Consider the following 27,730-nt stretch of genomic DNA (forward strand, 5'->3'; position numbering starts at 1 on the left):
GAAGCCACGTGAAGGCAGCAGAGAGCAATGGAAGGGGACAAACTTTCAGTGGCAGCTGTGGAAATGGCTGCAGTCCGGTGGACACACCATTCCCACCTTGTCCCCCCAGGTGCCAACGATCATGGAGCGCATCAGAAAAAACCTGGACAGCATCCACACGGCATCAGCGCGGCGCTGCCTGGACTCCCTGCTTCTCCAGCTGACCAACCTGATGTCCAGGGAAGAAGTCAAGAACCTGCTGCAGTTCTCCCCGCCAAGTGACAGGTCAGCAGCCTGTCACTCCACCAGCACAGCCCTCCATCCCACCCATGTTTTCCAGCCCCACTGGGCCAGCCAGGGCTGCAGCAGCCCAGCTGTCCAAGGCAGCCCAGAGCCCCCCTGCCCCCAGGGAACGCCAGCTCAGAGCCTTCCTGCTTGCCCAGGCTGGGCCCCCAGCACTCCCCAAGTCACAGGGGCTGCAGGACAGCCTGGGTCCTACGGGGCTGGCCCGGGCCGTGGCCCTGCGGCTGAGGCAGCCCCACTGACAGAGTATTCTGTGCTTGCAGCACTGCCCTGGGCATGTGGGAGGTGGTCCTGGCAATGCCGCAGGCCTTGGAGAAGGTTTTAAACGCGCTGATGGAAGACTTGCCACTGCGCAACTGGTGCACCGCGGTCACAGAAGACACCTGCATCCGTCGCTTGGCTGTGAGTTCCCAGATGAAACCTTGCTCCCAGCAGGGCTGCGCGTGGCCCTTCAGGCACACAGGCACAGCCCTGTCCCCATCTACCCCCAACCTGCCAGCTCCCCCAGGGCGTACGGACACATCGTCCCTGGGGCCGGCAGGGCCGGCAAGCCCCCGTAACCAGCCGCGCCTGGTGCCTTTGGTGCCAGCTCGCGCTGCTCCATCCCTGCCCAAAGGCGGGAGAAGAAGAGGCTGCAGGGAGCCCTGCAGGCCCTGCCAGGCTCCCCCTGCTCTTTCTTGCAGATGCTGGCCCAGAATCACGTTTCGGAAGAGGAGTTTGGTAACCCAGTGCACCTGCAGAGTTACCTGAAGCACCCAAGCCCAGAGATGCGCTTGATGGCTCTCAAAGGGCTCTCCACCGTGTCAGAGAGCCCTGAGAAGGTGAGCGGGCCATCGTCAAGCAAAGCCATGTTGGCAGCCTGGGGCTTTGCTCTTCTGCCCTCCCGTCCCTCCCCGTTGCTCTCCCCGCATCCCTGTAGTGCGCCCGCGGCCACTGCTTGCAGGAGGCGATTGCCATGCCAGCTGCCAGGAAGCAAGGCAGGAGGCTGGTGCTCAGGAACCAGAGCCCTTTGCCCAGGGTGGTCTCTCACGGCTTCACGGAAGGGAAACTGTGTCTTTCCTACAGGCAAGAAAAATTCAGGTCGTGCTGCCAGACATCCTGGAGGCCCTGCAGGACACCAACGCAGACGTCGTGCTGAAGGCCCTGCTTGTGCTGCGGAACGTGATGGCTGGTGTGGAGAGGAGAGAGGCCGGTCGCACGGCTCTGCAGCTGGCTGAGAAGCTCCTGCCACTCTTTGACCACGTAAGTGTGCTGCGGGAGCCCGAGCCCTCAGCTGGGCCCCCTGTAATGAGGGCTGCCCTTCAGCCCGGCCCTGTGGGCAGCACTCAGGCAGGGCCTCGCCAGTCTCCTCGTCAGCCCAGCCGCTGGGGAGCTCTGCTTGGACATGGCTGGTGCGGCCGGTGGCGAAAGTGGGGTGGCTGGCGGGCAGCCTGTGCTGGCAACCGACTGCGTTGCCTTTCACGGGCACCAGGCCTTGCAGCTGCCCCGGCAGGGCTGCTGAGCAGCTCCTCTGGGAAGGATCCAGCGCCGAAGCATCTCCCAGTTCTGCGATCTCCCTTCGCGTCAGCCACGCTAATGCCCCTGCTCCCCATGGGCGGGCAGCAGCTGTTGCTGAAATTCATCCTGTCCTCCTCCCTGCCAGGAGTCCAGCCAGGTGCGGGAGCACTCCATCTGCCTCTTCCAAGCCGTGACGGAGGCTGTGCTGCGGCAAAGGAAGAGGGCACTGAAGAGGACAGTGCACAGCAGCCTTCTCCCACTCTACTTTCGGATGAGAGACCAGAGTGAGAGCGTAGCAAAGGTACAGATCTCAGAGCTGACCAGTTACGTGGGTGAGGGTGTGCCGACACCACAGGGATGCTCTGGGGGATCCCTGGCCGGCAGCGTGAGCTGCCTCCGATGGCGGCTGTCCCGTGTCCTTGCCCTGGCCATGGAACCCCGTGCACGCCGTCCCCCACCACAGCCTCCCGTAACGCGCTGGGAAAGGCTCGCAGCCCTGCCAAGAGGAGGGGACAGAGGGTCTCCTTCCCAAGGCTGTGCTGCCATGTCCCAACCTCTGCTGCTCCACAGGCCTCTGGGGAAGCTCTCGTCGTCGCTGCAGAGTTTCTGCGACGCAAAGAACTCAAGCACTTGGCCCAGACAAAACAGACGTGCAGGATCGGGGAGTGCTTGGTAAGGACGACCCCACAGGCCCCAGCCCCAGCTGGGCAAACGTGCCCGGCCAGAGCCCGCTGCCTGCAGCCGCATCCTCGCTCCCTTCCTTCCAGCACAGAGCCCCAGGGGGCTCTTCTGCAGGCCCCTCTGCCCTCCCTGCCCCCAGGATGCTGGAGGAGACCCTGGGGAGGGTCTGCAAGCCCCGTGACCTTGTGTTCTCTCTCCAGCTGCAGCAGGACGGAGGCAGAGTAGAAGAATACCTGCTGCAGAGCCAGCCCTACCTGCAGGACTCGCAGACCGTCTTGCGACTTGAGGCCGTCAGGTTCATTGGTGAGCCCAGCCCCTGGGTCCCTCTTTGGGCAGCCTTTGGCAGCCCCAGGCACTGCCCTGGCAGCGAGGTGCAGCCCTGTTGCCCCCAGAGCCCCCCGACTGGGCCCTTGCTCCAGCCCCCCTCGGGCAATGACCTTGCTGGGGTGCAGGAGGGGGCACAGCCTGGCTGGCCAGGCCAGGGGCTGCGCTGCTGGGAGCGTGCTGGGGAGCGGGGCTCTGATGGGAACTCTGTGTCTAGGGCTTGCTGCGCGCTACTCCGGGGACCAGAGCGAGGAGAAGCAGAATGAAATCATCAGCGGTGAGTGAGGGCAGTGGTGTGTGTGCTAGGGCTGGGGGGACAGGGGCAGAGGCCCCCATGCCTTGCCCTGCTCCAGGGAAATGCTTCGGGGCGGAGGAGCAACGCAGGCATAGGAAGGAGGGAGAGGAGACGGGGGAGCCCGGCATGTCAGGGAATGCCCTCCCAGCCTGGAGTTGGGCAGTGCTGCTGAAAGGGTTGAGTGTCGAAAGGGAAGAGTCGAGTGGGGCTGGCATGGTCTGCAGGGGATGCCTGGGGATCTCTGCAAGGAGTGGGTTTTCATCTCTGCTCTTCTTTCTTTGGCAGTCCTCCGGTCTTCAGGGAAGGATGTGGAACCCATGGTCAGATGCCTGGCAGCTCAGACCATCATGATCCTGGCGTCAAGGCGTAACAGAACGTCAGGACGGAGATTTCGACAGCTGTGGTGCTGCTAGCCACGCAGCACTCCTCAATACATCAATATATATCTTAATAGAACCGGGTTCTTGTCTCATTATTCCAGCAGCTCCTTCCAAGTGACTCGGTGCCGTGACGCTGAGCTACCTTGGAGGCTACCAAGGACGTCTTTTCCCTGGGCCCAGTGCCTGCTTGGTGCCTACTCAATGAAAGAGTCACAGAACCGCTGCGGTTGGAAAAGGCCCTTCAGCTCAAGTCCAACCGTCAGCTGACACTACCAGGCCCACCACAAAAGCACGGCCCTTAGCACCAAGTCCACACATTTCTTTAATAGCTCCAGGCCACATTTGGAAGAGGCTTCCAGGCTTCTGGGTTTGCCCTGAGCAGCCCCTTTTGTTTCCGTGGTGGTAGCAGGGAGGCCAGCTGTGACCCGGGGCTGCACATTGCCTGCTGCTGCCTGCAGCCACAGGGATGTCACTGTAGAGACAACAGGAGTGTCACCAACATACATGAGATCTGAGGGCTTATCCAGGGACAAGAATCACAATGTGGAAGCCGAAAGAGAGCAGCAGTGAAAAGGCCACGTCCTGCTGCTGGCCATGGCCACGGCTCCAGGGAAGCAGCAGCCCCGACCCAAAGGCAGCAGAGAGGCAGAGCCCAGCGGGCAGTGAGGTGGAGCCCCGAGGGCCACCGGGGCTGCTCCTCCATGTGGCAGCTGGGCTCTTGGACCCGAGCCCCTCCTGCATGCTGGAGCTGCTCCCCCAGCTCCAGAGGAGATGGGAAGAGATGGCAGCTGAGACCAGTGAAGTTCTGATGCTTTCTTTATTTTCGTTATCTATACTGGAAGCCTCGTTCTAAAGGAAAATGAAAGAATGAGGGGAAAAAAAAGAATAATTAGTAGAAAGGAGAAGGAGAAGAAGAAGGAGAAGAAGGAGAAGAAGGAGAAGAAGAAGAAGTAGTAGAAGAAGAAGAAGAAGAACAAGAAGAAGAAGGAGAAATACCTGGGAAATAATAATAAAGAAAAATAAGTACAGGAAATCGTCCAACGTGATTTTTCAGATAACCTGTGATTATCTGAATCACAGAGGCACAATGCAATGCTTTTTGCCTTCTACCACTACAGCACAGTATGTAGGACTCTCCCGTACTCTGTGCATTGACCTGACGGGTCATTTCACACTATTTACTTTCATATCCCTGTTGGAAGGGGATGATTCACAAACTGGGGTAAGCTGATGGGTTCTGCCTCAGCCCTTTGAAGTGTCCTGCTCTTGAGTCTTTCAGCCTGAGATTGCCACAGATGACCCCTGATGGTAAATGGCTGTTCAGCTGCTAACTAGGAATAAGGGAGAGTATATTGGGTCTTCCAGTGGCCATTTCAACTTTAGGTGAATCCCAAGAACCCACTGAACAAGGGTGTTGTCTTTGAAGGGGTCTCATGTGTTGGGCTGGGCTGGCGTTATTGGGACAAAGACCACTGCTGGCAGTGGACATGCTCTGGTATCTCCACCTGGCTCCATCTGCATCCTCCAAAGGGCTCTGGTCTCTTGCATGTCCTGCTTGCTTACTGTCTTGACAGCAGAGCTCTGCCTGAATACCCAGTAATTTCTTTAGTACTTGGGTAAAAGAGCAACTACTCGTCACCTCAAATGTTTCAATCCTTTTTATAAAACATTACACGCTTTGTGTGTAATTTCTATCATGAAGAAATGTGAATTTTCAGGATGTATATTCATCGCTGGAGAAGAAATCCTGAAGTTCACCTGTACTTGCATTGTCATCGCTTTGTCTAGCATGGTGTGCTCCCTCACCTTCCAGGCACATCCACAAGTTTTGATTAAACAGACCCTGCTGAATGTCCCCTTTCCAGCCGCCTGTCTGGACCTATGCACTTCCCTTGGTTCTCCTGGTTTGCCCTCCCCTTACTCTTTGATCATTAGACTGCTCTCACAGACCCAGTTGCTGCTTTGAGCTTCAGGTAGAAGCAGCCCAGCTTGTCCATCTATCAGCAGTCTGTCTAATTGTTTCCTTACCAAGATCCTCATCATTTCTCATTGAGTTCATATGATATGGATTAATAATAACACTATCATTTTTAATTGCCTGTCTATCAGTATAAAATACTTCTACAGTCATTCTTTTGTGAAGGTGTTGTGGTTTAACCCGGCCGGCAGCTGAACACCACACAGCCGTTCGCCCACCTTCCCCCCTCCCTCTCTGGGATGGGGGAGAGAAACGGGAAAGTGAAGCCTGTGAGTTGAGATAAAGACAGTTTATTAAGACAGGAAAATAATAATAACAATAATAATGATAATAGTGATAATAGTATTAATAATAATAATGTGTACGAAACAAGTGATGCACAATGCAATTGCCCACCACCCGCTGACCGATGCCCAGCCTATCCCCGAGCAGCCGGCCCCCCACCCCGGCCAGCCACCCCCATATATTGTTTAGCATGACGCCAGATGGTATGGAATACCCCTTTGGCCGGTTTGGGTCAGCTGTCCTGGGTCTGTCCCCTCCCAGCTCCTGCTGCACCCCCAGCCTGCTCGCTGGCAGGACAGAGCGAGAAGCCGAAAAGGCCTTGGCCTGGTGTAAACACTGCTCTGCGACAATCACAACATCAGCATGTTACCAGCGCTCTTCTCAGCCTAATCCAAAACATAGCACCCTACCAGCTACTGTGAGGAAAATTAACTGTGTCCTAACTGGAACCAGGACAACATAGGCAAAAATAATCTGAGAGGCCACAGCCCCATGGGACGTGGTGATCGGCGGCCATCTTGGCCATGGCAATCAGGAAGCAGTTGAGTTTAAAATCTTTGGTGACAGGAGGAAAACTGCCACAAAACCTGCTTTTGGCAGGGGGGTTGGACCCGATGGTCTCTTGAGGTCCCTTCCAACCCCTCCAGTTCTGTGAACTCTGGACACGGGGAGGGCAGACTTCAGGCTGCTGAGGGAACTAGTTGGGAAGGTCCCCTGAGAAGCTGCTTGGGAAGGTATCGGGGTCCATCTTTTTAAGCGCCACCTCCTAAGAGCACAGGAGCAGGCGATTCCAAAATGTCGGAAGTCAAGCAGGCGGGGCAGAAGGCCAGCTTGGCTGAGCAGGGATCTTCTTCTAGAGCTTAAGGGGAAAAAGAAAGCGTGTGGCCACTGGAAGCGAGGTCGGGTGACGTGGCAGGGCTACAGAGGTGCTGTTCGCCTCTGTCGGGAGAAAATTCGTGCGGCCAAAGCTCAGAGGTGAAGCTGGCTAGTACTGTGGGCGACAACACAGACATATAAATATATATATATATAAATATATGTATTGAATATGTTAACAGCAAAAGGAGGACTAGAGGAAACATCGGTCCGTTACTTGATGAGGCTGGTCACCTCACAAGCAGGGACACAGGTGAAGCAGAGACATTTAATGCCTTTGTCGCCTCTGTCTTCAAGAGCAGTGATGGGCTCTGGGACCCAAGGGGCCCAGAGTTGGAGGGCCGTGACTGCAGTAACAAAAACCTCCCAGCCAAGCCCACCCTGGATGCATATGAGTCTATGGGGCCTGAGGGGATTCATCCCAGGGTTCTCAGAGGGCCGACTAATCCTCGTCGCGTTCTACAACTTCCTCGCGAAGGGGAGTGGAGAGGCAGGTGACCTATTCAGCGTAAACAGCAGTGATAGGACCCGCGGGAATGGTGTTAAGCTGAGGCGGGGGAAGCTTAGGCTGGACATCAGGAAGAGGTTCTTCACCGAGAGGGTGGTCGCATGGTGGAACAGGCTCCCCAGGGACGTAGTCACTGCACCAACCCTGTCTGAATTTAAGAAGCGATTGGACTGTGCACTTAGTCACACGGTCTAAACTTTGGGCAGACCTGTGCGGTGCCAAGAGTTGGACTAGATGGTCCTTATGGGTCCCTTCCAACTCGGGATATTCTACGATTCTATGATTCTATGATAATGTCCTTGTGAGACCTCTCTCAATTATTTTTCAATGGTCTTGGGAGCCCAGAGAGGTCCAAGTTGACACTAGGCTGGCAATCGTTGTGACAGCTTTCAAGAAGGGCAAGAAAGAAGAGCCTGATAATTACGGACCTGCCAGTCTCTCTTCAGAGCCTAGTGAAAATATGGAGAGAACTGTCCTGGGCGTTACTGAAAAACACCTGAAAGACAACGCAGTCATTGGTCACAGCCCACCAAGGTTCATGAGGGGAAAGTCCTGTTTAACAAACTTAATTTCCTTTTATGACAACGTCACCCATCTAGTTGACCAAGGGAAGCCAGGTTTTGGATTTCCATCAAGTTTTCAATACTGTTTCTCTCAGTATCCTTCTGGACAAAATGTCCGTTGTACAGCTAGATAAATACATGCTGTTTAGGGTGAAAAATTGGCTGATGCCAGGTGAGCAAGGTGGAGATAAATTAACTTGGCTACAACGCTAATGATGAGCTTTGCGCAGTGGCCAATTGCTGGCTGGCTTGAGGCGCGTGTCTCGGGGCGCCTTCTGCTCAAGAGCCATCAGGAGACCGTGTCTTTCATCCCTTCAGGTCTGCCCCTTTCCAACTTGGGATATTCTAGGATTCCAAGTGTGGCGCCCAGCATTTGGCCTTGAATGCAGCTGGATGCGGCCCGTCGATCCAGCCTGTCCGGATCCCTCTGCAGAGCCTTCCTGCCCTCAAGCGGATCAACCCTCCTGCCCAGCTTGGTGCCGCCCGCGAACGTACGGCGCCCGGACGCCCGGGACCCACCCAGCCCAGGCGCGTGTCACACTGGGACCCTTTGTGACATCACCTGATGACACCCCAGGGGTCCGCCTTATAAGAGTGCAGCCGTGGCTCGGACCCTCAGTGTCGGTGCACGGCAGTGACGGACAGGGCAGGAGCACAGGGCCTTCGAGGAGTCCCCGAGCACAGCCCACGTCCCGCAATGCCGCAACCGCCCGCCCACAGGAGCCGCCGTTTTATCCTGAAGGGCCGTGTTCGCAAGCCAAAGTCTCCTTCTGAATCCGATGAGGAGGGAGGCATGCCCCCCAAGAAGCCCAGGCTGGCCTGGCAGGAGACCTGGTCTTCTGAGGGCAGCAGCCGGCCAGCAGAGGACAGCTTGCTGGCAGAGGGCAGCAGCCCGGCCGCAGAAAGCAGCCCGGCCGCGGAAAGCAGCCCGGCCGCGGAAAGCAGCCCGGCAGCGGACAGCAAGGACGAGTCGCAGCTGCTGGATCCCAGTGAGTCAGGGTCACGGGGATGGGGTGGGGAGGGTTGGGGACAGCGAGACCCCTGCTTGACTCCAGGACTCCTTTCCTGGCTAACCCGGCGGGTGGGCCCGACGGTGCTGAGCTTCCTCCACAGCACCACAGAATCCCAGGACGCTTTGGGCTGGGGGGGACGTCAGCGATCACGACGCCTCCCCCCAGCCCAGGCTGCCCAAAGCCCACCCAGCCTGGCCGTGGGCAGCGCCAGGGAGGGGGCACCACAGCCTGCGCCAGGGCCTCACCACCCTGGGCGTGAAGGATAGAAATCCCTCCCTGACCGAAAGAAACCTGCCCTCTTTTAGGTTAAAGCCGTCACCCCTTGTCCTGTCGCTGCACTCCCTGATGAAGATCCCCCCCAGCTTTCCTGGAGGCCCCTTTGGGCACTGGGAGGCCGCAGCGAGGTCCCCCCGCAGCCTTCTCCAGGCTCCACAAGCCCAGCTCCCTCAGCCTCTCTTCCCAGCAGAGCTCCTGCAGCCTCTGGGCATCCTCGCGGCCTCCCCACGTCCTTCTGGGGCTGGGGCCCTTCCTCTCCTCACTCCTGCATTCAGCCCCTCTCTGCAGCACTCTTTGCTTTCCTCCTTTCCAGATAAGGCAAGGAAACTGTGCAAAGACACATCCGTGGAATTCATCGAGGCTTATGTCCGTGGCACAGAAAAGGTAACGGCAACCGCTTGCATCGCAGCCGTGCTCCTGGCGCTGCCACGGCTCTGCTGCGGGGCTGCTGGAGGGCTGCTGGCTGGGCAGAGCCGTGGCCTCCGGGCGTCCCACACAGCTCCAGACCCCTCAAGGCTTTGGTCCTGCTGGCCGTGGGTGTCCCCCTAACGCTCTGTTGCTGTCTTTGTGGCTGCCAGGACAAGGAGGCGCAGAAGATGCTGTTCCTCAGCAAAATCTGCGCTCTGTGCAGAACTGTTTCGGAGAAGGGCTTGACGCTGGACTTGCATGCCTTCTGCCGCAAAAATAAGCTGGTGGAGAACATCATGGTGAGAGGATGTGCGGCGGGTTGGGGAAGGGGCAAGACCCCCGGCACCAGCCCCCTGGGAGGCCGGGGCTGGGGCAGCGCTGGCTCTGCTGGTGCTGGGTGCCGGCGGCTGCAAGGTCTCATCCCGCTTGTGCTCTGCAGGCGCTGCTGGAAAAGGAGCCCATGGACAGCTTGCGCACAGAATTTCGGCAGAAGGCCATGGAGACCATCGCCGTCCTCAGGTGAGTGCCCAGCCCCTGGTTGGGCCAGCACATCCCCAGGGCAATGTCCTGGTGGCCCTGAAGCTGGCAGGGAGGCTGCCCGTCCCTCCCAGGGATGCCTGGCCAAGGGAGGTCCGTGTCCTCCTTCATAAGCCTCGAGGCACTGCGTCCAACAGGCTCCTCTCTCTCTCTCCCTCAGCAACACCGTGCCGAGAGCACTGCACGGCAAAAAGGAGAGTCTCCGGAACGCGTGCTACAGGAGCGTCTTCTTTCTGCCTCCGGAGTCGGATGTGCCAGAGAGAAAAAGAGCGCTCTACACCAAGGTATGTGCTGGGCGAGGTACCGGCACCCCCAGTCCTGCTGAGCTGCTGCCTTGCTTCCCCGTGCTGAGACAACTGGAGAGCAGTGCAGGGCCGGGGCCCAGATTTGCTTTCCCAGCCTCATCCCTTCTTCCCCTTCCCCTTCCCTGGCCTGATCCTGTGCTGCAGGAGGTCTGCACGCAGCAGCTTTTTAGCCCCAAAGCCACCCCTGGGCTCCAGAGGGGCTCAGAGCCAGCTCCTGGGGCTGAGAAGGGCCACAGAAATAATTCAGTGATCATCTGTCCTCCTTGCAGACTATGAATGCCATGGACCCCATGCTGGCGGCCTTCGTACGCAACTGTCCCACCGCCAGCATCAGTGCAGAGTTGCAGAATATCTTGGAGGTTTGGCATTTGCAAAGAATTTCCAAAGAATCCTCTCAGGTCACATTTGCAGACCCCTGTCAGCCCAGCAACTTCTCTCCTTGCAGGTGCTGCTGGACCTTGCTGGCTCCAAAAACTCATCTGTGTGTGAGAGAGCTGTGACGAGGATTGAGAGGCTGAGTGACTTCATCCTCTCACATTTTGTGGCCAAGGTAAGGAACAAGGAATTCCCGACCCTTTCGTGCATCCCAGAGCATCCTGCCACTCAGGGGTGCCTGCGAGGCAAGCCTGGGTGCATGTGAGGGCCTCAGCACCCTGAAGCAAGGCTCTTCGTCCCTCCTTTGCCCCTGCTCTTCCCTCCCCAGGCCCTGCTCTCTCAGGGGCCGGCTCTGCCTCCACTAAGCCCTTTGTCTCTCCTCCCTCCCTCCCCCAGATCTCAGACTACAATGAAAAACACAAGGACAGCCACAAAGATCTCAGAAAGCTCTACATCCCCATCCTGGGCCAGCTGCTGGGCCACCTCTTCATTGTCAGCAGTGGCAAAGATTCCATCAGTTGCACAGCTTTTGATGCTCTTTTTCGCTTCTACAAAATCATCTCAGATGGAAGAGGTAAGAGAAGGTGTGGTGGGCAGCGTCCGTCTGCACACAGACATCTGCTGGTATGTCTGCTTCTTTTCCCCGAGTATTGTGAAGGATTGTTCTTTTGCTTGGTGGAGGCTGTCCATGAAAGTCTGCCAGGGTCCCTGACCTCCTCTGCTCCTCACAGCAGCTTCCCGCAGGACTCTGGCTATCGTTTTCCACAGAAGCTAAAGGCTCACCTCATGTCCAGGAGCAGTTCTCTGCTGCTGTCCTTCTCAACCCTCCCCAGATCACCTACCACGCCGTTTCGCGGTATTCCCCAGTCTAAGCCATCAATCGATTGCCACTTCCCAAACCACATCTTCCCTGAGGAGTGAACAGCAGAGCCAGCCGTGCATCACCAGGGATGGTGACGCCCTCCAGAATTCTCCTTGACTGTTTGCTCCCTGCCGTCTTGCAAGCAGATGGCAGGGAGCTTCCTGCACATCCCGACCCCGAGCAGAAGGGGTCTGTGACACGCTGCTACCCCCACGGCACCCAGCGCCATTGCTTCTCCTCCTTCTGCATCATCCCTGAGGTCCCTCTTGCTCCCAGCAGCCGTCACCCTGTGCTTTACATCCCTGCCCACCACTCTCCTCACCTACTGAGGGGTCTGAGCCTCCCTCCTCAGCCATTCCTAGTGAAAGTGCTTTTCACCATTTGGCAAGCTTGTTGGCAAAGATGCTCTTCCCTACTGACTCTTCGGTGTTCCCCCTGTTTAGAATGCTCGCTGACAAAGGACATGGAAAATTACGCAGAGACACACAAGAGTTTGAAGGATGCGACATTTCCATTGATTGTAATGTCCTTTCCCTGTGAGATTGCCGAGGTAATGAGCTCTGGCCTTGCTGGGAATCTTGTCCGTAGCATCAGCAGGCAACTCGTGTGAGCAAAGGGGTCCAGAGCCGTGGGGCTGGCACGGCCTCCCTCGCCCTGGTGAGAGGGTTCCTCTTGTCCCGAAGCTGGGGCTATGCGAAGGCTGCTCCCCTGTGTCCCGGCAGCAGCTCCAGCCCTCCTGGCCACCAGCAAGCCCTGGTTACCTGCAGGGCCAGCACTCTGTCCCCGTACGCCCCATCCTCACTCCCTCCCCCTGAGGGCCCTCTCTCCGGAGCTGCCCTTGCTGCTCAGCTAAGCAGCACCCTTGGGACACTCAGTGCGGCATGTCCTACCTCCCCTCCTCCTTCCCACAGGCGTTTGGAGGATACCTCTTCCCTTCTGAGAGGCTGGACATCATCCTCACAGCCCTTGAAGCTTTACAAGACTCCAGCGTCCATGACAAGCAGGGCGCCTGCAGCGTGCTGGACACAGCCTTGGAGGACCCCAAGTACTGGCTGACAGATGTAAGTGGCCTGTGGCCATTGCCCTGCCCTTGAGCTCTTTCAGGCGTTGTTCCTCCATCCCTCCCTCCCTCCTTGCCTCCCTCGCACATCGAGGTCTCTTGGGCTCCAGAAGCCACGTGAAGGCAGCAGAGAGCAATGGAAGGGGACAAACTTTCAGTGGCAGCTGTGGAAATGGCTGCAGTCCGGTGGACACACCATTCCCACCTTGTCCCCCCAGGTGCCAGCGATCATGGAGCGCATCAGAAAAAACCTGGACAGCATCCACACGGCATCAGCGCGGCGCTGCCTGGACTCCCTGCTTCTCCAGCTGACCAACCTGATGTCCAGGGAAGAAGTCAAGAACCTGCTGCAGTTCTCCCCGCCAAGTGACAGGTCAGCAGCCTGTCACTCCATCAGCACAGCCCTCCATCCCACCAACGTGTTCCAGCCCCACTGGGCCAGCCAGGGCTGCAGCAGCCCAGCTGTCCAAGGCAGCCCAGAGCCCCCCTGCCCCCAGGGAACGCCAGCTCAGAGCCTTCCTGCTTGCCCAGGCTGGGCCCCCAGCGCTCCCCAAGTCACAGGGGCTGCAGGACAGCCTGGGTCCTACGGGGCTGGCCCGGGCCATGGCCCTGCGGCTGAGGCAGCCCCACTGACAGAGTATTCTGTGCTTGCAGCACTGCCCTGGGCATGTGGGAGGTGGTCCTGGCAATGCCACAGGCCTTGGAGAAGGTTTTAAACGCGCTGATGGAAGACTTGCCACTGCGCAACTGGTGCACGACGGTGACAGAAGACACCTGCATCCGTCGCTTGGCTGTGAGTTCCCAGATGAAACCTTGCTCCCAGCAGGGCTGCGCGTGGCCCTTCAGGCACACAGGCACAGCCCTGTCCCCATCTACCCCCAACCTGCCAGCTCCCCCAGGGCGTACGGACACATCGTCCCTGGGGCCGGCAGGGCCGGCAAGCCCCCGTAACCAGCCGCGCCTGGTGCCTTTGGTGCCAGCTCGCGCTGCTCCATCCCTGCCCAAAGGCGGGAGAAGAAGAGGCTGCAGGGAGCCCTGCAGGCCCTGCCAGGCTCCCCCTGCTCTTTCTTGCAGATGCTGGCCCAGAATCACGTTTCGGAAGAGGAGTTTGGTAACCCAGTGCACCTGCAGAGTTACCTGAAGCACCCAAGCCCAGCGATGCGCTTGATGGCTCTCAAAGGGCTCTCCACCGTGTCAGAGAGCCCTGAGAAGGTGAGCGGGCCATCGTCAAGCAAAGCCATGTTGGCAGCCTGGGGCTTTGCTCTTCTGCCCTCCCGTCCCTCCCCGTTGCTCTCCCCGCATCCCTGTAGTGCGCCCGCGGCCACTGCTTGCAGGAGGCGATTGCCATGCCAGCTGCCAGGAAGCAAGGCAGGAGGCTGGTGCTCAGGAACCAGAGCCCTTTGCCCAGGGTGGTCTCTCACGGCTTCACGGAAGGGAAACTGTGTCTTTCCTACAGGCAAGAAAAATTCAGGTCGTGCTGCCAGACATCCTGGAGGCCCTGCAGGACACCAACGCAGACGTCGTGCTGAAGGCCCTGCTTGTGCTGCGGAACGTGATGGCTGGTGTGGAGAGGAGAGAGGCCGGTCGCACGGCTCTGCAGCTGGCTGAGAAGCTCCTGCCACTCTTTGACCACGTAAGTGTGCTGCGGGAGCCCGAGCCCTCAGCTGGGCCCCCTGTAATGAGGGCTGCCCTTCAGCCCGGCCCTGTGGGCAGCACTCAGGCAGGGCCTCGCCAGTCTCCTCGTCAGCCCAGCCGCTGGGGAGCTCTGCTTGGACATGGCTGGTGCGGCCGGTGGCGAAAGTGGGGTGGCTGGCGGGCAGCCTGTGCTGGCAACCGACTGCGTTGCCTTTCACGGGCACCAGGCCTTGCAGCTGCCCCGGCAGGGCTGCTGAGCAGCTCCTCTGGGAAGGATCCAGCGCCGAAGCATCTCCCAGTTCTGCGATCTCCCTTCGCGTCAGCCACGCTAATGCCCCTGCTCCCCATGGGCGGGCAGCAGCTGTTGCTGAAATTCATCCTGTCCTCCTCCCTGCCAGGAGTCCAGCCAGGTGCGGGAGCACTCCATCTGCCTCTTCCAAGCCGTGACGGAGGCTGTGCTGCGGCAAAGGAAGAGGGCACTGAAGAGGACAGTGCACAGCAGCCTTCTCCCACTCTACTTTCGGATGAGAGACCAGAGTGAGAGCGTAGCAAAGGTACAGATCTCAGAGCTGACCAGTTACGTGGGCGAGGGTGTGCCGACACCACAGGGACGCTCTGGGGGATCCCTGGCCGGCAGCGTGAGCTGCCTCCGATGGTGGCTGTCCCGTGTCCTTGCCCTGGCCATGGAACCTCGTGCACGCTGTCCCCCACCACAGCCTCCCGTAACGCGCTGGGAAAGGCTCGCAGCCCTGCCAAGAGGAGGGGACAGAGGGTCTCCTTCCCAAGGCTGTGCTGCCATGTCCCAACCTCTGCTGCTCCACAGGCCTCTGGGGAAGCTCTCGTCGTCGCTGCAGAGTTTCTGCGACGCAAAGAACTCAAGCACTTGGCCCAGACAAAACAGACCTGGAGGATCGGGGAGTGCTTGGTAAGGACGACCCCACAGGCCCCAGCCCCAGCTGGGCAAACGTGCCCGGCCAGAGCCCGCTGCCTGCAGCCGCATCCTCGCTCCCTTCCTTCCAGCACAGAGCCCCAGGGGGCTCTTCTGCAGGCCCCTCTGCCCTCCCTGCCCCCAGGATGCTGGAGGAGACCCTGGGGAGGGTCTGCAAGCCCCGTGACCTTGTGTTCTCTCTCCAGCTGCAGCAGGACGGAGGCAGAGTAGAAGAATACCTGCAGCAGAGCCAGCCCTACCTGCAGGACTCGCAGACCGTCTTGCGACTTGAGGCCGTCAGGTTCATTGGTGAGCCCAGCCCCTGGGTCCCTCTTTGGGCAGCCTTTGGCAGCCCCAGGCACTGCCCTGGCAGCGAGGCGCAGCCCTGTTGCCCCCAGAGCCCCCCGACTGGGCCCTTGCTCCAGCCCCCCTCGGGCAATGACCTTGCTGGGGTGCAGGAGGGGGCACAGCCTGGCTGGCCAGGCCAGGGGCTGCGCTGCTGGGAGCGTGCTGGGGAGCGGGGCTCTGATGGGAACTCTGTGTCTAGGGCTTGCTGCGCGCTACTCCGGGGACCAGAGCGAGGAGAAGCAGAATGAAATCATCAGCGGTGAGTGAGGGCAGTGGTGTGTGTGCTAGGGCTGGGGGGACAGGGGCAGAGGCCCCCATGCCTTGCCCTGCTCCAGGGAAATGCTTCGGGGCGGAGGAGCAACGCAGGCATAGGAAGGAGGGAGAGGAGACGGGGGAGCCCGGCATGTCAGGGAATGCCCTCCCAGCCTGGAGTTGGGCAGTGCTGCTGAAAGGGTTGAGTGTCGAAAGGGAAGAGTCGAGTGGGGCTGGCATGGTCTGCAGGGGATGCCTGGGGATCTCTGCAAGGAGTGGGTTTTCATCTCTGCTCTTCTTTCTTTGGCAGTCCTCCGGTCTTCAGGGAAGGATGTGGAACCCATGGTCAGATGCCTGGCAGCTCAGACCATCATGATCCTGGCGTCAAGGCGTAACAGAACGTCAGGACGGAGATTTCGACAGCTGTGGTGCTGCTAGCCACGCAGCACTCCTCAAAACATCAATATATATCTTAATAGAACCGGGTTCTTGTCTCATTATTCCAGCAGCTCCTTCCAAGTGACTCGGTGCCGTGACGCTGAGCTAACTTGGAGGCTACCAAGGACGTCTTTTCCCTGGGCCCGGTGACTGCTTGGTGCCTACTCAATGAAAGAGTCACAGAACCGCTGCGGTTGGAAAAGGCCCTTCAGCTCAAGTCCAACCGTCAGCTAACACTACCCTCAAAAGCACGGCCCTTAGCACCAAGTCCATGTATTTCTTTAATAGCCCCCGGTCTGGGGACTCCACCAGTGCCCTGGGCAGCCATTTCCACCCGTTCCATGAATAAATTCTTCCTGACATCCCATCTAAACATCCCCTGGCACAACTCGAGGCCCTTTCGTCATGTCCAGGTCTCGGGCTGCATTGTGTGGCTGCGTGTTCTGTCATGGTCTGAGGGCAGCGGTGAGTACACCTGTGGGAGGTGCGCCCAGGTAGAAGAACTGCTCAGCTTCCTGACAGAGCTTCGGGAGGAGGTGGGCAGGATGAGGAGCACCAGGGAGTTGGAGAAGGTTGAACTGCACTCTGCCATCCCTGGGACAGATGCGTCAGGCAGACACAGCAGAGGAAATGGAGGATCCCCTACCCTCTGGCCATCAGGCAGAAGGAGTGGATCTCAGCGACGGGGGGATGGAAGTCCAGATCTGCTCGGGGCAGCAGGCGAGCGTCTCCTTGCCTAGCTCACCTTCCCAGGTGCCCTGATACAACAGGCTCTGGAACTAACGGACACACAAATGATGATGTGCGTGAAGGTCCATCCAGGTTGGAGGGGTTGCCTAGGGCAAGTCAGCCTTCCCCCAGTATCACAACCACCTCCATCAAGAAAAACAGAAGGGTTACTGTCATAGGCAACTCCCTTCTGAGGAGAACAGAGGGCCGCATATGCCGACCTGACCCAACCCATTGGGAAGTCTGTTGCCTCCCAGCAGAACAGGGTAAAAGATGTTTCTAGAAAGCTCACTCACCCAGTAAGGCCCTCTGAGCATCATCCATTACTGTTCTGTCCCAACGGCAGCTTCAAAGTGGCAAAGAGAAGTCCGAGGGCAATCAAGGGGGACTTCAGGGCCTTGGGACAATGGGTGAAAGGATCAGGGGCACACGTAGCTTAGGAAAAAAAAGCAGGTTTATGATCTTTGGAAATGAGGTTGGGTCACTGAGAATGATTATAAGGATGTTGTAAGGATGTGCAGGGACAAAATTAGAAAGGCCAAAGCTCATCTGGAACTCAATCTGGCTACTGCTGTTAAAGATAACAGAAAATGCTTTTATAAATACATTAACGTGAAAAGGAGGACTAAGGAGAATCTCCATCCTTTACTGTATGCGAGGGGAAACTTAGTGACGAGATATGAGGAAAAGGCTGAGGTGCTTAATGCCTTCTTCACCTCAGTCTTTAACAGCAAGACCAGTTGTTCTCTGGATACCCAGTACCCTGAGCTGTTGGAAGGGGATGGGGAGCAGGATGTGGCCCTCACAATCCATGAGGAAATGTTTGGCGACCTGCTACAGCACTTGGATGTACGCAAGTCGATGGGCCTGGATGGGATCCACCCGAGGGTACAGAGAGAACTGGCGGAAGAACTGGCCAAGCCGCTTTCCATCATTTATTGGCAGTCCTGGCTATCGGGGGAGGTCCCAGTCAACTGGCAGCTAGCAAACGTGATGCCCGTCTACAAGAAGGGCTGGAGGGTAGACCCAGGAAACTATAGGCCTGTTAGTTTGACCTCAATGCCAGGGAAGCTCATGGAGCTTCTTAGCAGGCTATCAACCAAAACTCCCAGGTCCTTCTCTGCCAGGCAGCTTTCTACCCACTCATTTCCCCTCCAGATTCCTCTCCAGGATGCCGTTTGCCATCAGACCCACTGGGACACTCCCAGGCTGATGTCCAGCCTAAGCTTCCCCCGCCTCAGCTTAACACCATTCCCGCGGGTCCTATCACTGCTGTTTACGCTGAATAGGTCACCTGCCTCTCCACTCCCCTTCGCGAGGAAGTTGTAGAACGCGACGAGGATTAGTCGGCCCTCTGAGAACCCTGGGATGAATCCCCTCAGGCCCCATAGACTCATATGCATCCAGGGTGGGCTTGGCTGGGAGGTTTTTGTTACTGCAGTCACGGCCCTCCAACTCTGGGCCCCTTGGGTCCCAGAGCCCATCACTGCTCTTGAAGACAGAGGCGACAAAGGCATTAAATGTCTCTGCTTCACCTGTGTCCCTGCTTGTGAGGTGACCAGCCTCATCAAGTAACGGACCGATGTTTCCTCTAGTCCTCCTTTTGCTGTTAACATATTCAATACATATATAGAGAGAGATGGATATATGTCTGTGTTGTCGCCCACAGTACTAGCCAGCTTCACCTCTGAGCTTTGGCCGCACGAATTTTCTCCCGACAGAGGCGAACAGCACCTCTGTAGCCCTGCCACGTCACCCGACCTCGCTTCCAGTGGCCACACGCTTTCTTTTTCCCCTTAAGCTCTAGAAGAAGATCCCTGCTCAGCCAAGCTGGCCTTCTGCCCCGCCTGCTTGACTTCCGACATTTTGGAATCGCCTGCTCCTGTGCTCTTAGGAGGTGGCGCTTAAAAAGATGGACCCCGATACCTTCCCAAGCAGCTTCTCAGGGGACCTTCCCAACTAGTTCCCTCAGCAGCCTGAAGTCTGCCCTCCCCGTGTCCAGAGTTCACAGAACTGGAGGGGTTGGAAGGGACCTCAAGAGACCATCGGGTCCAACCCCCCTGCCAAAAGCAGGTTTTGTGGCAGTTTTCCTCCTGTCACCAAAGATTTTAAACTCAACTGCTTCCTGATTGCCATGGCCAAGATGGCCGCCGATCACCACTTCCCATGGGGCTGTGGCCTCTCAGATTATTTTTGCCTATGTTGTCCTGGTTCCAGTTAGGACACAGTTAATTTTCCTCACAGTAGCTGGTAGGGTGCTATGTTTTGGATTAGGCTGAGAAGAGCGCTGGTAACATGCTGATGTTGTGATTGTCGCAGAGCAGTGTTTACACCAGGCCAAGGCCTTTTCGGCTTCTCGCTCTGTCCTGCCAGCGAGCAGGCTGGGGGTGCAGCAGGAGCTGGGAGGGGACAGAGCCAGGACAGCTGACCCAAACCGGCCAAAGGGGTATTCCATACCATCTGGCGTCATGCTAAACAATATATGGGGGTGGCTGGCCGGGGTGGGGGGCCGGCTGCTCGGGGATAGGCTGGGCATCGGTCAGCGGGTGGTGGGCAATTGCGTTGTGCATCACTTGTTTCGTACACATTATTATTATTAATACTCTTATCATTATCACTATTATTATATTATTATTATTATTATTATTATATTCCTGTCTTAATAAACTGTCTTTATCTCAACTCACAGGCTTCACTTTCCCGTTTCTCTCCCCTATCCCAGAGAGGGAGGGGGGAAGGTGGGCGAACGGCTGTGTGGTGTTTAGCTGCCGGCCGGGTTAAACCACAGCACAGTGTTCTTCTTTTGGCATCACACTGCCCACCACATCCCACAGACCCCAGGAAAAGCCCCGAAGCAGACATGGGTGTGCAGGATCTCCCCTCCAGTAGCTGGTATCAGGCCTTGGCCCTCCTGCTTCATCAAAATATTTCTCATCACAGTGCCTTTGACTATCTGTAATCATGGCCTCCAATTATCTGCTCTAACAAGTTCTTGGGGAGACTCTCTTAGTAACGGCCCTCAGCGGGGCCCGTTAACACTCCAAGTCACTTCAGCTTTTTCTTCTGACTTTACTTTCTCAATCGCTTGCATCATTCTCCTCTCGGTACCTGAGCTTCATAAATTCAGCACCAAAATACACCGTGGAACTCATTAAAATGAAGAAACTCCTAACGCTTCTTACATAGTTTTGTTCAAGACTTGTACAGCTAATTGGAGAGCTTTCATGGTGTAGTTAAGGAGGAAGATTTCAAAGAGCACCTAATAAAATTTTTTTCTCATCTTAAAGGGTGCGTTTAGTTTAATTTCGGTTTGGAGCACTTCAGTTCACTAATTGATATTGATCCAGGGTGTCTCCTTTGGGGAACTGCATAGATAGGAAAAGCAGACTCTTGAGATCTGACACTGCATGGACAACCTTGCTCCTCCCCACCCCAGCCCTGACATTTCTCCCATTGTCTACTTGGTGCTTGCACCACTTTTCCTTACACCACACTTCTGCACCAAAGTCTGCAGCTGGATGTTACAGCTCCTTTGCACCAGCTCCCACCTGCTTTCCTTAGACACCTGGCTGCACTCAGGTGCAGAAGGGTTTTTCCTATTTCCAGCCAAAGAACGTGAAAACACGCTGCAATTATCCAGAAAACAAAGCAAGCTCATCGTGTATGCCTCCTGTGACGTTTACCTTCACAAAAGAATGACTGTAGAAGTATTTTATACTGATAGACAGGAAATTAAAAATGATAGTGTTATTATTAATCCATATCATATGAACTCAATGAGAAATGATGAGGATCTTGGTAAGGAAACAATTAGACAGACTGCTGATAGATGGACAAGCTGGGCTGCTTCTACCTGAAGCTCAAAGCAGCAACTGGGTCTGTGAGAGCAGTCTAATGATCAAAGAGTAAGGGGAGGGCAAACCAGGAGAACCAAGGGAAGTGCATAGGTCCAGACAGGCGGCTGGAAAGGGGACATTCAGCAGGGTCTGTGTAATCAAAACTTGTGGATGTGCCTGGAAGGTGAGGGAGCACACCATGCTAGACAAAGCGATGACAATGCAAGTACAGGTGAACTTCAGGATTTCTTCTCCAGCGATGAATATACATCCTGAAAATTCACATTTCTTCATGATAGAAATTACACACAAAGCGTGTAATGTTTTATAAAAAGGATTGAATCATTTGAGGTGACGAGTAGTTGCTCTTTTACCCAAGTACTAAAGAAATTACTGGGTATTCAGGCAGAGCTCTGCTGTCAAGACAGTAAGCAAGCAGGACATGCGAGAGACCAGAGCCCTTTGGAGGATGCAGATGGAGCCAGGTGGAGATACCAGAGCATGTCCACTGCCAGCAGTGGTCTTTGTCCCAATAACGCCAGCCCAGCCCAACACATGAGACCCCTTCAAAGACAACACCCTTGTTCAGTGGGTTCTTGGGATTCACCTAAAGTTGAAATGGCCACTGGAAGACCCAATATACTCTCCCTTATTCCTAGTTAGCAGCTGAACAGCCATTTACCATCAGGGGTCATCTGTGGCAATCTCAGGCTGAAAGACTCAAGAGCAGGACACTTCAAAGGGCTGAGGCAGAACCCATCAGCTTACCCCAGTTTGTGAATCATCCCCTTCCAACAGGGATATGAAAGTAAATAGTGTGAAATGACCCGTCAGGTCAATGCACAGAGTACGGGACAGTCCTACATACTGTGCTGTAGTGGTAGAAGGCAAAAAGCATTGCATTGTGCCTCTGTGATTCAGATAATCACAGGTTATCTGAAAAATCACGTTGGACGATTTCCTGTACTTATTTTTCTTTATTATTATTTCCCAGGTATTTCTCCTTCTTCTTCTTGTTCTTCTTCTTCTTCTTCTACTACTTCTTCTTCTTCTCCTTCTTCTCCTTCTTCTCCTTCTTCTTCTCCTTCTCCTTTCTACTAATTATTCTTTTTTTTCCCCTCATTATTTCATTTTCCTTTAGAACGAGGCTTCCAGTATAGATAACGAAAATAAAGAAAGCATCAGAACTTCACTGGTCTCAGCTGCCATCTCTTCCCATCTCCTCTGGAGCTGGGGGAGCAGCCCCAGCATGCAGGAGGGGCTCGGGTCCAAGAGCCCAGCTGCCACATGGAGGAGCAGCCCCGGTGGCCCTCGGGGCTCCACCTCACTGCCCGCTGGGCTCTGCCTCTCTGCTGCCTTTGGGTCGGGGCTGCTGCTTCCCTGGAGCCGTGGCCATGGCCAGCAGCAGGACGTGGCCTTTTCACTGCTGCTCTCTTTCGGCTTCCACATTGTGATTCTTGTCCCTGGATAAGCCCTCAGATCTCATGTATGTTGGTGACACTCCTGTTGTCTCTACAGTGACATCCCTGTGGCTGCAGGCAGCAGCAGGCAATGTGCAGCCCCGGGTCACAGCTGGCCTCCCTGCTAGCAGCACAGTAACAAAAGGGGCTGCTCAGGGCAAACCCAGAAGCCTGGAAGCCTCTTCCAAATGTGGCCTGGAGCTATTAAAGAAATGTGTGGACTTGGTGCTAAGGGCCGTGCTTTTGTGGTGGGCCTGGTAGTGTTAGCTGACGGCTGGACTTGAGCTGAAGGGCCTTTTCCAACCGCAGCGGTTCTGTGACTCTTTCATTGAGTAGGCACCAAGCAGGCACTGGGCCCAGGGAAAAGACGTCCTTGGTAGCCTCCAAGTTAGCTCAGCGTCACGGCACCGAGTCACTTGGAAGGAGCTGCTGGAATAATGAGACAAGAACCCGGTTCTATTAAGATATATATTGATGTATTGAGGAGTGCTGCGTGGCTAGCAGCACCACAGCTGTCGAAATCTCCGTCCTGACGTTCTGTTACGCCTTGACGCCAGGATCATGATGGTCTGAGCTGCCAGGCATCTGACCATGGGTTCCACATCCTTCCCTGAAGACCGGAGGACTGCCAAAGAAAGAAGAGCAGAGATGAAAACCCACTCCTTGCAGAGATCCCCAGGCATCCCCTGCAGACCATGCCAGCCCCACTCGACTCTTCCCTTTCGACACTCAACCCTTTCAGCAGCACTGCCCAACTCCAGGCTGGGAGGGCATTCCCTGACATGCCGGGCTCCCCCGTCTCCTCTCCCTCCTTCCTATGCCTGCGTTGCTCCTCCGCCCCGAAGCATTTCCCTGGAGCAGGGCAAGGCATGGGGGCCTCTGCCCCTGTCCCCCCAGCCCTAGCACACACACCACTGCCCTCACTCACCGCTGATGATTTCATTCTGCTTCTCCTCGCTCTGGTCCCCGGAGTAGCGCGCAGCAAGCCCTAGACACAGAGTTCCCATCAGAGCCCCGCTCCCCAGCACGCTCCCAGCAGCGCAGCCCCTGGCCTGGCCAGCCAGGCTGTGCCCCCTCCTGCACCCCAGCAAGGTCATTGCCCGAGGGGGGCTGGAGCAAGGGCCCAGTCGGGGGGCTCTGGGGGCATCAGAGGCAGTGCCTGGGGCTGCCAAAGGCTGCCCAAAGAGGGACCCAGGGGCTGGGCTCACCAATGAACCTGACGGCCTCAAGTCGCAAGACGGTCTGCGAGTCCTGCAGGTAGGGCTGGCTCTGCTGCAGGTATTCTTCTACTCTGCCTCCGTCCTGCTGCAGCTGGAGAGAGAACACAAGGTCACGGGGCTTGCAGACCCTCCCCAGGGTCTCCTCCAGCATCCTGGGGGCAGGGAGGGCAGAGGGGCCTGCAGAAGAGCCCCCTGGGGCTCTGTGCTGGAAGGAAGGGAGCGAGGATGCGGCTGCAGGCAGCGGGCTCTGGCCGGGCACGTTTGCCCAGCTGGGGCTGGGGCCTGTGGGGTCGTCCTTACCAAGCACTCCCCGATCCTGCAGGTCTGTTTTGTCTGGGCCAAGTGCTTGAGTTCTTTGCGTCGCAGAAACTCTGCAGCGACGACGAGAGCTTCCCCAGAGGCCTGTGGAGCAGCAGAGGTTGGGACATGGCAGCACAGCCTTGGGAAGGAGACCCTCTGTCCCCTCCTCTTGGCAGGGCTGCGAGCCTTTCCCAGCGCGTTCCGGGAGGCTGTGGTGGGGGACGGCGTGCACGAGGTTCCATGGCCAGGGCAAGGACACGGGACAGCCACCATCGGAGGCAGCTCACGCTGCCGGCCAGGGATCCCCCAGAGCGTCCCTGTGGTGTCGGCACACCCTCGCCCACGTAACTGGTCAGCTCTGAGATCTGTACCTTTGCTACGCTCTCACTCTGGTCTCTCATCCGAAAGTAGAGTGGGAGAAGGCTGCTGTGCACTGTCCTCTTCAGTGCCCTCTTCCTTTGCCGCAGCACAGCCTCCGTCACGGCTTGGAAGAGGCAGATGGAGTGCTCCCGCACCTGGCTGGACTCCTGGCAGGGAGGAGGACAGGATGAATTTCAGCAACAGCTGCTGCCCGCCCATGGGGAGCAGGGGCATTAGCGTGGCTGACGCGAAGGGAGATCGCAGAACTGGGAGATGCTTCGGCGCTGGATCCTTCCCAGAGGAGCTGCTCAGCAGCCCTGCCGGGGCAGCTGCAAGGCCTGGTGCCCGTGAAAGGCAACGCAGTCGGTTGCCAGCACAGGCTGCCCGCCAGCCACCCCACTTTCGCCACCGGCCGCACCAGCCATGTCCAAGCAGAGCTCCCCAGCGGCTGGGCTGACGAGGAGACTGGCGAGGCCCTGCCTGAGTGCTGCCCACAGGGCCGGGCTGAAGGGCAGCCCTCATTACAGGGGGCCCAGCTGAGGGCTCGGGCTCCCGCAGCACACTTACGTGGTCAAAGAGTGGCAGGAGCTTCTCAGCCAGCTGCAGAGCCGTGCGACCGGCCTCTCTCCTCTCCACACGAGCCATCACGTTCCGCAGCACAAGCAGGGCCTTCAGCACGACGTCTGCGTTGGTGTCCTGCAGGGCCTCCAGGATGTCTGGCAGCACGACCTGAATTTTTCTTGCCTGTAGGAAAGACACAGTTTCCCTTCCGTGAAGCCGTGAGAGACCACCCTGGGCAAAGGGCTCTGGTTCCTGAGCACCAGCCTCCTGCCTTGCTTCCTGGCAGCTGGCATGGCAATCGCCTCCTGCAAGCAGTGGCCGCGGGCGCACTACAGGGATGCGGGGAGAGCAACGGGGAGGGACGGGAGGGCAGAAGAGCAAAGCCCCAGGCTGCCAACATGGCTTTGCTTGACGATGGCCCGCTCACCTTCTCAGGGCTCTCTGACACGGTGGAGAGCCCTTTGAGAGCCATCAAGCGCATCTCTGGGCTTGGGTGCTTCAGGTAACTCTGCAGGTGCACTGGGTTACCAAACTCCTCTTCCGAAACGTGATTCTGGGCCAGCATCTGCAAGAACGAGCAGGGGGAGCCTGGCAGGGCCTGCAGGGCTCCCTGCAGCCTCTTCTTCTCCCGCCTTTGGGCAGGGATGGAGCAGCGCGAGCTGGCACCAAAGGCACCAGGCGCGGCTGGTTACGGGGGCTTGCCGGCCCTGCCGGCCCCAGGGACGATGTGTCCGTACGCCCTGGGGGAGCTGGCAGGTTGGGGGTAGATGGGGACAGGGCTGTGCCTGTGTGCCTGAAGGGCCACGCGCAGCCCTGCTGGGAGCAAGGTTTCATCTGGGAACTCACAGCCAAGCGACGGATGCAGGTGTCTTCTGTGACCGCGGTGCACCAGTTGCGCAGTGGCAAGTCTTCCATCAGCGCGTTTAAAACCTTCTCCAAGGCCTGCGGCATTGCCAGGACCACCTCCCACATGCCCAGGGCAGTGCTGCAAGCACAGAATACTCTGTCAGTGGGGCTGCCTCAGCCGCAGGGCCACGGCCCGGGCCAGCCCCGTAGGACCCAGGCTGTCCTGCAGCCCCTGTGACTTGGGGAGCGCTGGGGGCCCAGCCTGGGCAAGCAGGAAGGCTCTGAGCTGGCGTTCCCTGGGGGCAGGGGGGCTCTGGGCTGCCTTGGACAGCTGGGCTGCTGCAGCCCTGGCTGGCCCAGTGGGGCTGGAACACGGTGGTGGGATGGAGGGCTGTGCTCCTTGGGGATGCCCTGCCGTTTGCCATGGCTCTGGCAAGCAGAGAGTCTCCAGGTGCATCTCCCGACGTGGAACAAGCCCTCAAGGATGTTAAGGCCAGGACCTGTCACTTGGCGGAGAGAACTGCAGCAGGTTCTTGACTTCTTCCCTGGACATCAGGTTGGTCAGCTGGAGAAGCAGGGAGTCCAGGCAGCGCCGCGCTGATGCCGTGTGGATGCTGTCCAGGTTTTTTCTGATGCGCTCCATGATCGTTGGCACCTGGGGGGACAAGGTGGGAATGGTGTGTCCACCGGACTGCAGCCATTTCCACAGCTGCCACTGAAAGTTTGTCCCCTTCCATTGCTCTCTGCTGCCTTCACGTGGCTTCTGGAGCCCAAGAGACCTCGATGTGCGAGGGAGGCAAGGAGGGAGGGAGGGATGGAGGAACAACGCCTGAAAGAGCTCAAGGGCAGGGCAATGGCCACAGGCCACTTACATCTGTCAGCCAGTACTTGGGGTCCTCCAAGGCTGTGTCCAGCACGCTGCAGGCGCCCTGCTTGTCATGGACGCTGGAGTCTTGTAAAGCTTCAAGGGCTGTGAGGATGATGTCCAGCCTCTCAGAAGGGAAGAGGTATCCTCCAAACGCCTGTGGGAAGGAGGAGGGGAGGGAGGACATGCCGCACTGAGTGTCCCAAGGGTGCTGCTTAGCTGAGCAGCAAGGGCAGCTCCGGAGAGAGGGCCCTCAGGGGGAGGGAGTGAGGATGGGGCGTACGGGGACAGAGTGCTGGCCCTGCAGGTAACCAGGGCTTGCTGGTGGCCAGGAGGGCTGGAGCTGCTGCCGGGACACAGGGGAGCAGCCTTCGCATAGCCCCAGCTTCGGGACAAGAGGAACCCTCTCACCAGGGCGAGGGAGGCCGTGCCAGCCCCAGCGGTTCTGGACCCCTTTGCTCACACGAGTTGCCTGCTGATGCTACGGACAAGATTCCCAGCAAGGCCAGAGCTCATTACCTCGGCAATCTCACAGGGAAAGGACATTACAATCAATGGAAATGTCGCATCCTTCAAACTCTTGTGTGTCTCTGCGTAATTTTCCATGTCCTTTGTCAGCGAGCATTCTAAACAGGGGGAACACCGAAGAGTCAGTAGGGAAGAGCATCTTTGCCAACAAGCTTGCCAAATGGTGAAAAGCACTTTCACTAGGAATGGCTGAGGAGGGAGGCTCAGACCCCTCAGTAGGTGAGGAGAGTGGTGGGCGGGGATGTAAAGCACAGGGTGACGGCTGCTGGGAGCAAGAGGGACCTCAGGGATGATGCAGAAGGAGGAGAAGCAATGGCGCTGGGTGCCGTGGGGGTAGCAGCGTGTCACAGACCCCTTCTGCTCGGGGTCGGGATGTGCAGGAAGCTCCCTGCCATCTGCTTGCAAGACGGCAGGGAGCAAACAGTCAAGGAGAATTCTGGAGGGCGTCACCATCCCTGGTGATGCACGGCTGGCTCTGCTGTTCACTCCTCAGGGAAGATGTGGTTTGGGAAGTGGCAACCGATTGATGGCTTAGACTGGGGAATACCGCGAAACGGCGTGGTAGGTGAGCTGGGGAGGGTTGAGAAGGACAGCAGCAGAGAACTGCTCCTGGACATGAGGTGAGCGTTTAGCTTCTGTGGAAAACGATAGCCAGAGTCCTGCGGGAAGCTGCTGTGAGGAGCAGAGGAGGTCAGGGACCCTGGCAGACTTTCATGGACAGCCTCCACCAAGCAAAAGAACAATCCTTCACAATACTCGGGGAAAAGAAGCAGACATACCAGCAGATGTCTGTGTGCAGACGGACGCTGCCCACCACACCTTCTCTTACCTCTTCCATCTGAGATGATTTTGTAGAAGCGAAAAAGAGCATCAAAAGCTGTGCAACTGACGGAATCTGTGCCACAGCTGACAATGAAGA

General features: G+C 57.4%; 4 protein-coding genes across 9 annotated transcripts; 3 read left to right on the plus strand and 1 right to left on the minus strand.

Annotated features, from left to right (window-relative positions):
• Positions 1–117: 117 nt before the first annotated feature.
• On the plus strand, positions 118–3,609 carry LOC310891451 (uncharacterized protein). 3 transcript variants are annotated; one of them, XR_014577580.1, is made up of 7 exons: positions 118–264; positions 546–684; positions 966–1,103; positions 1,348–1,524; positions 1,925–2,080; positions 2,350–3,061; positions 3,365–3,609. XR_014577580.1 is itself a non-coding variant. In XM_083853723.1 (6 exons), the coding sequence occupies exons 1-6, from the start codon at positions 122–124 to the stop codon at positions 2,683–2,685; spliced, it is 1,089 nt and encodes a 362-aa protein (XP_083709849.1). In that variant the 5' UTR covers positions 118–121; the 3' UTR covers positions 2,686–3,596. The 3 variants fall into 3 exon arrangements, 2 of the variants coding, with proteins under 2 accessions (XP_083709849.1, XP_083709848.1); XM_083853723.1 differs by having other exon boundaries at positions 2,350–3,596; XM_083853722.1 differs by lacking the exon at positions 3,365–3,609 and having other exon boundaries at positions 1,925–2,595.
• A 4,458-nt stretch (positions 3,610–8,067) lies between these two features.
• On the plus strand, positions 8,068–11,036 carry LOC310891427 (uncharacterized protein). The gene is made up of 3 exons (XM_083853690.1): positions 8,068–9,665; positions 9,806–9,885; positions 10,064–11,036. Exons 1-3 carry the CDS (start codon positions 9,555–9,557, stop codon positions 10,482–10,484), a joined length of 612 nt encoding a protein of 203 aa, XP_083709816.1. The 5' UTR covers positions 8,068–9,554; the 3' UTR covers positions 10,485–11,036.
• A 145-nt stretch (positions 11,037–11,181) lies between these two features.
• Positions 11,182–16,435, plus strand: LOC310891449 (maestro heat-like repeat-containing protein family member 7). Of its 2 annotated transcripts, XM_083853720.1 has the most exons (6): positions 11,182–13,717; positions 13,962–14,138; positions 14,539–14,694; positions 14,964–15,065; positions 15,275–15,675; positions 15,979–16,435. In XM_083853720.1, the coding sequence occupies exons 1-5, from the start codon at positions 13,580–13,582 to the stop codon at positions 15,662–15,664; spliced, it is 963 nt and encodes a 320-aa protein (XP_083709846.1). In that variant the 5' UTR covers positions 11,182–13,579; the 3' UTR covers positions 15,665–15,675; positions 15,979–16,435. The 2 variants fall into 2 exon arrangements, with proteins under 2 accessions (XP_083709846.1, XP_083709845.1); XM_083853719.1 differs by having other exon boundaries at positions 15,275–16,420.
• Positions 16,436–20,665: 4,230 nt separating this feature from the next.
• On the minus strand, positions 20,666–27,633 carry LOC310891433 (maestro heat-like repeat-containing protein family member 6). Of its 3 annotated transcripts, XM_083853699.1 has the most exons (7): positions 25,919–27,633; positions 25,419–25,557; positions 25,000–25,137; positions 24,579–24,755; positions 24,023–24,178; positions 23,652–23,753; positions 20,666–23,442 (listed from the first exon to the last, which is right to left on the minus strand). In XM_083853699.1, the coding sequence occupies exons 1-7, from the start codon at positions 26,059–26,061 to the stop codon at positions 23,278–23,280; spliced, it is 1,020 nt and encodes a 339-aa protein (XP_083709825.1). In that variant the 5' UTR covers positions 26,062–27,633; the 3' UTR covers positions 20,666–23,277. The 3 variants fall into 3 exon arrangements, with proteins under 3 accessions (XP_083709825.1, XP_083709823.1, XP_083709824.1); XM_083853697.1 differs by having other exon boundaries at positions 23,271–23,442; positions 23,652–24,178; XM_083853698.1 differs by having other exon boundaries at positions 23,271–23,753; positions 25,919–26,979.
• Positions 27,634–27,730: the final 97 nt, after the last annotated feature.

This window comes from Anser anser, assembly GCF_964211835.1.
Source record: "Anser anser genome assembly, contig: HAP1_SCAFFOLD_181, whole genome shotgun sequence".
Lineage (NCBI taxonomy): Eukaryota > Metazoa > Chordata > Aves > Anseriformes > Anatidae > Anser > Anser anser.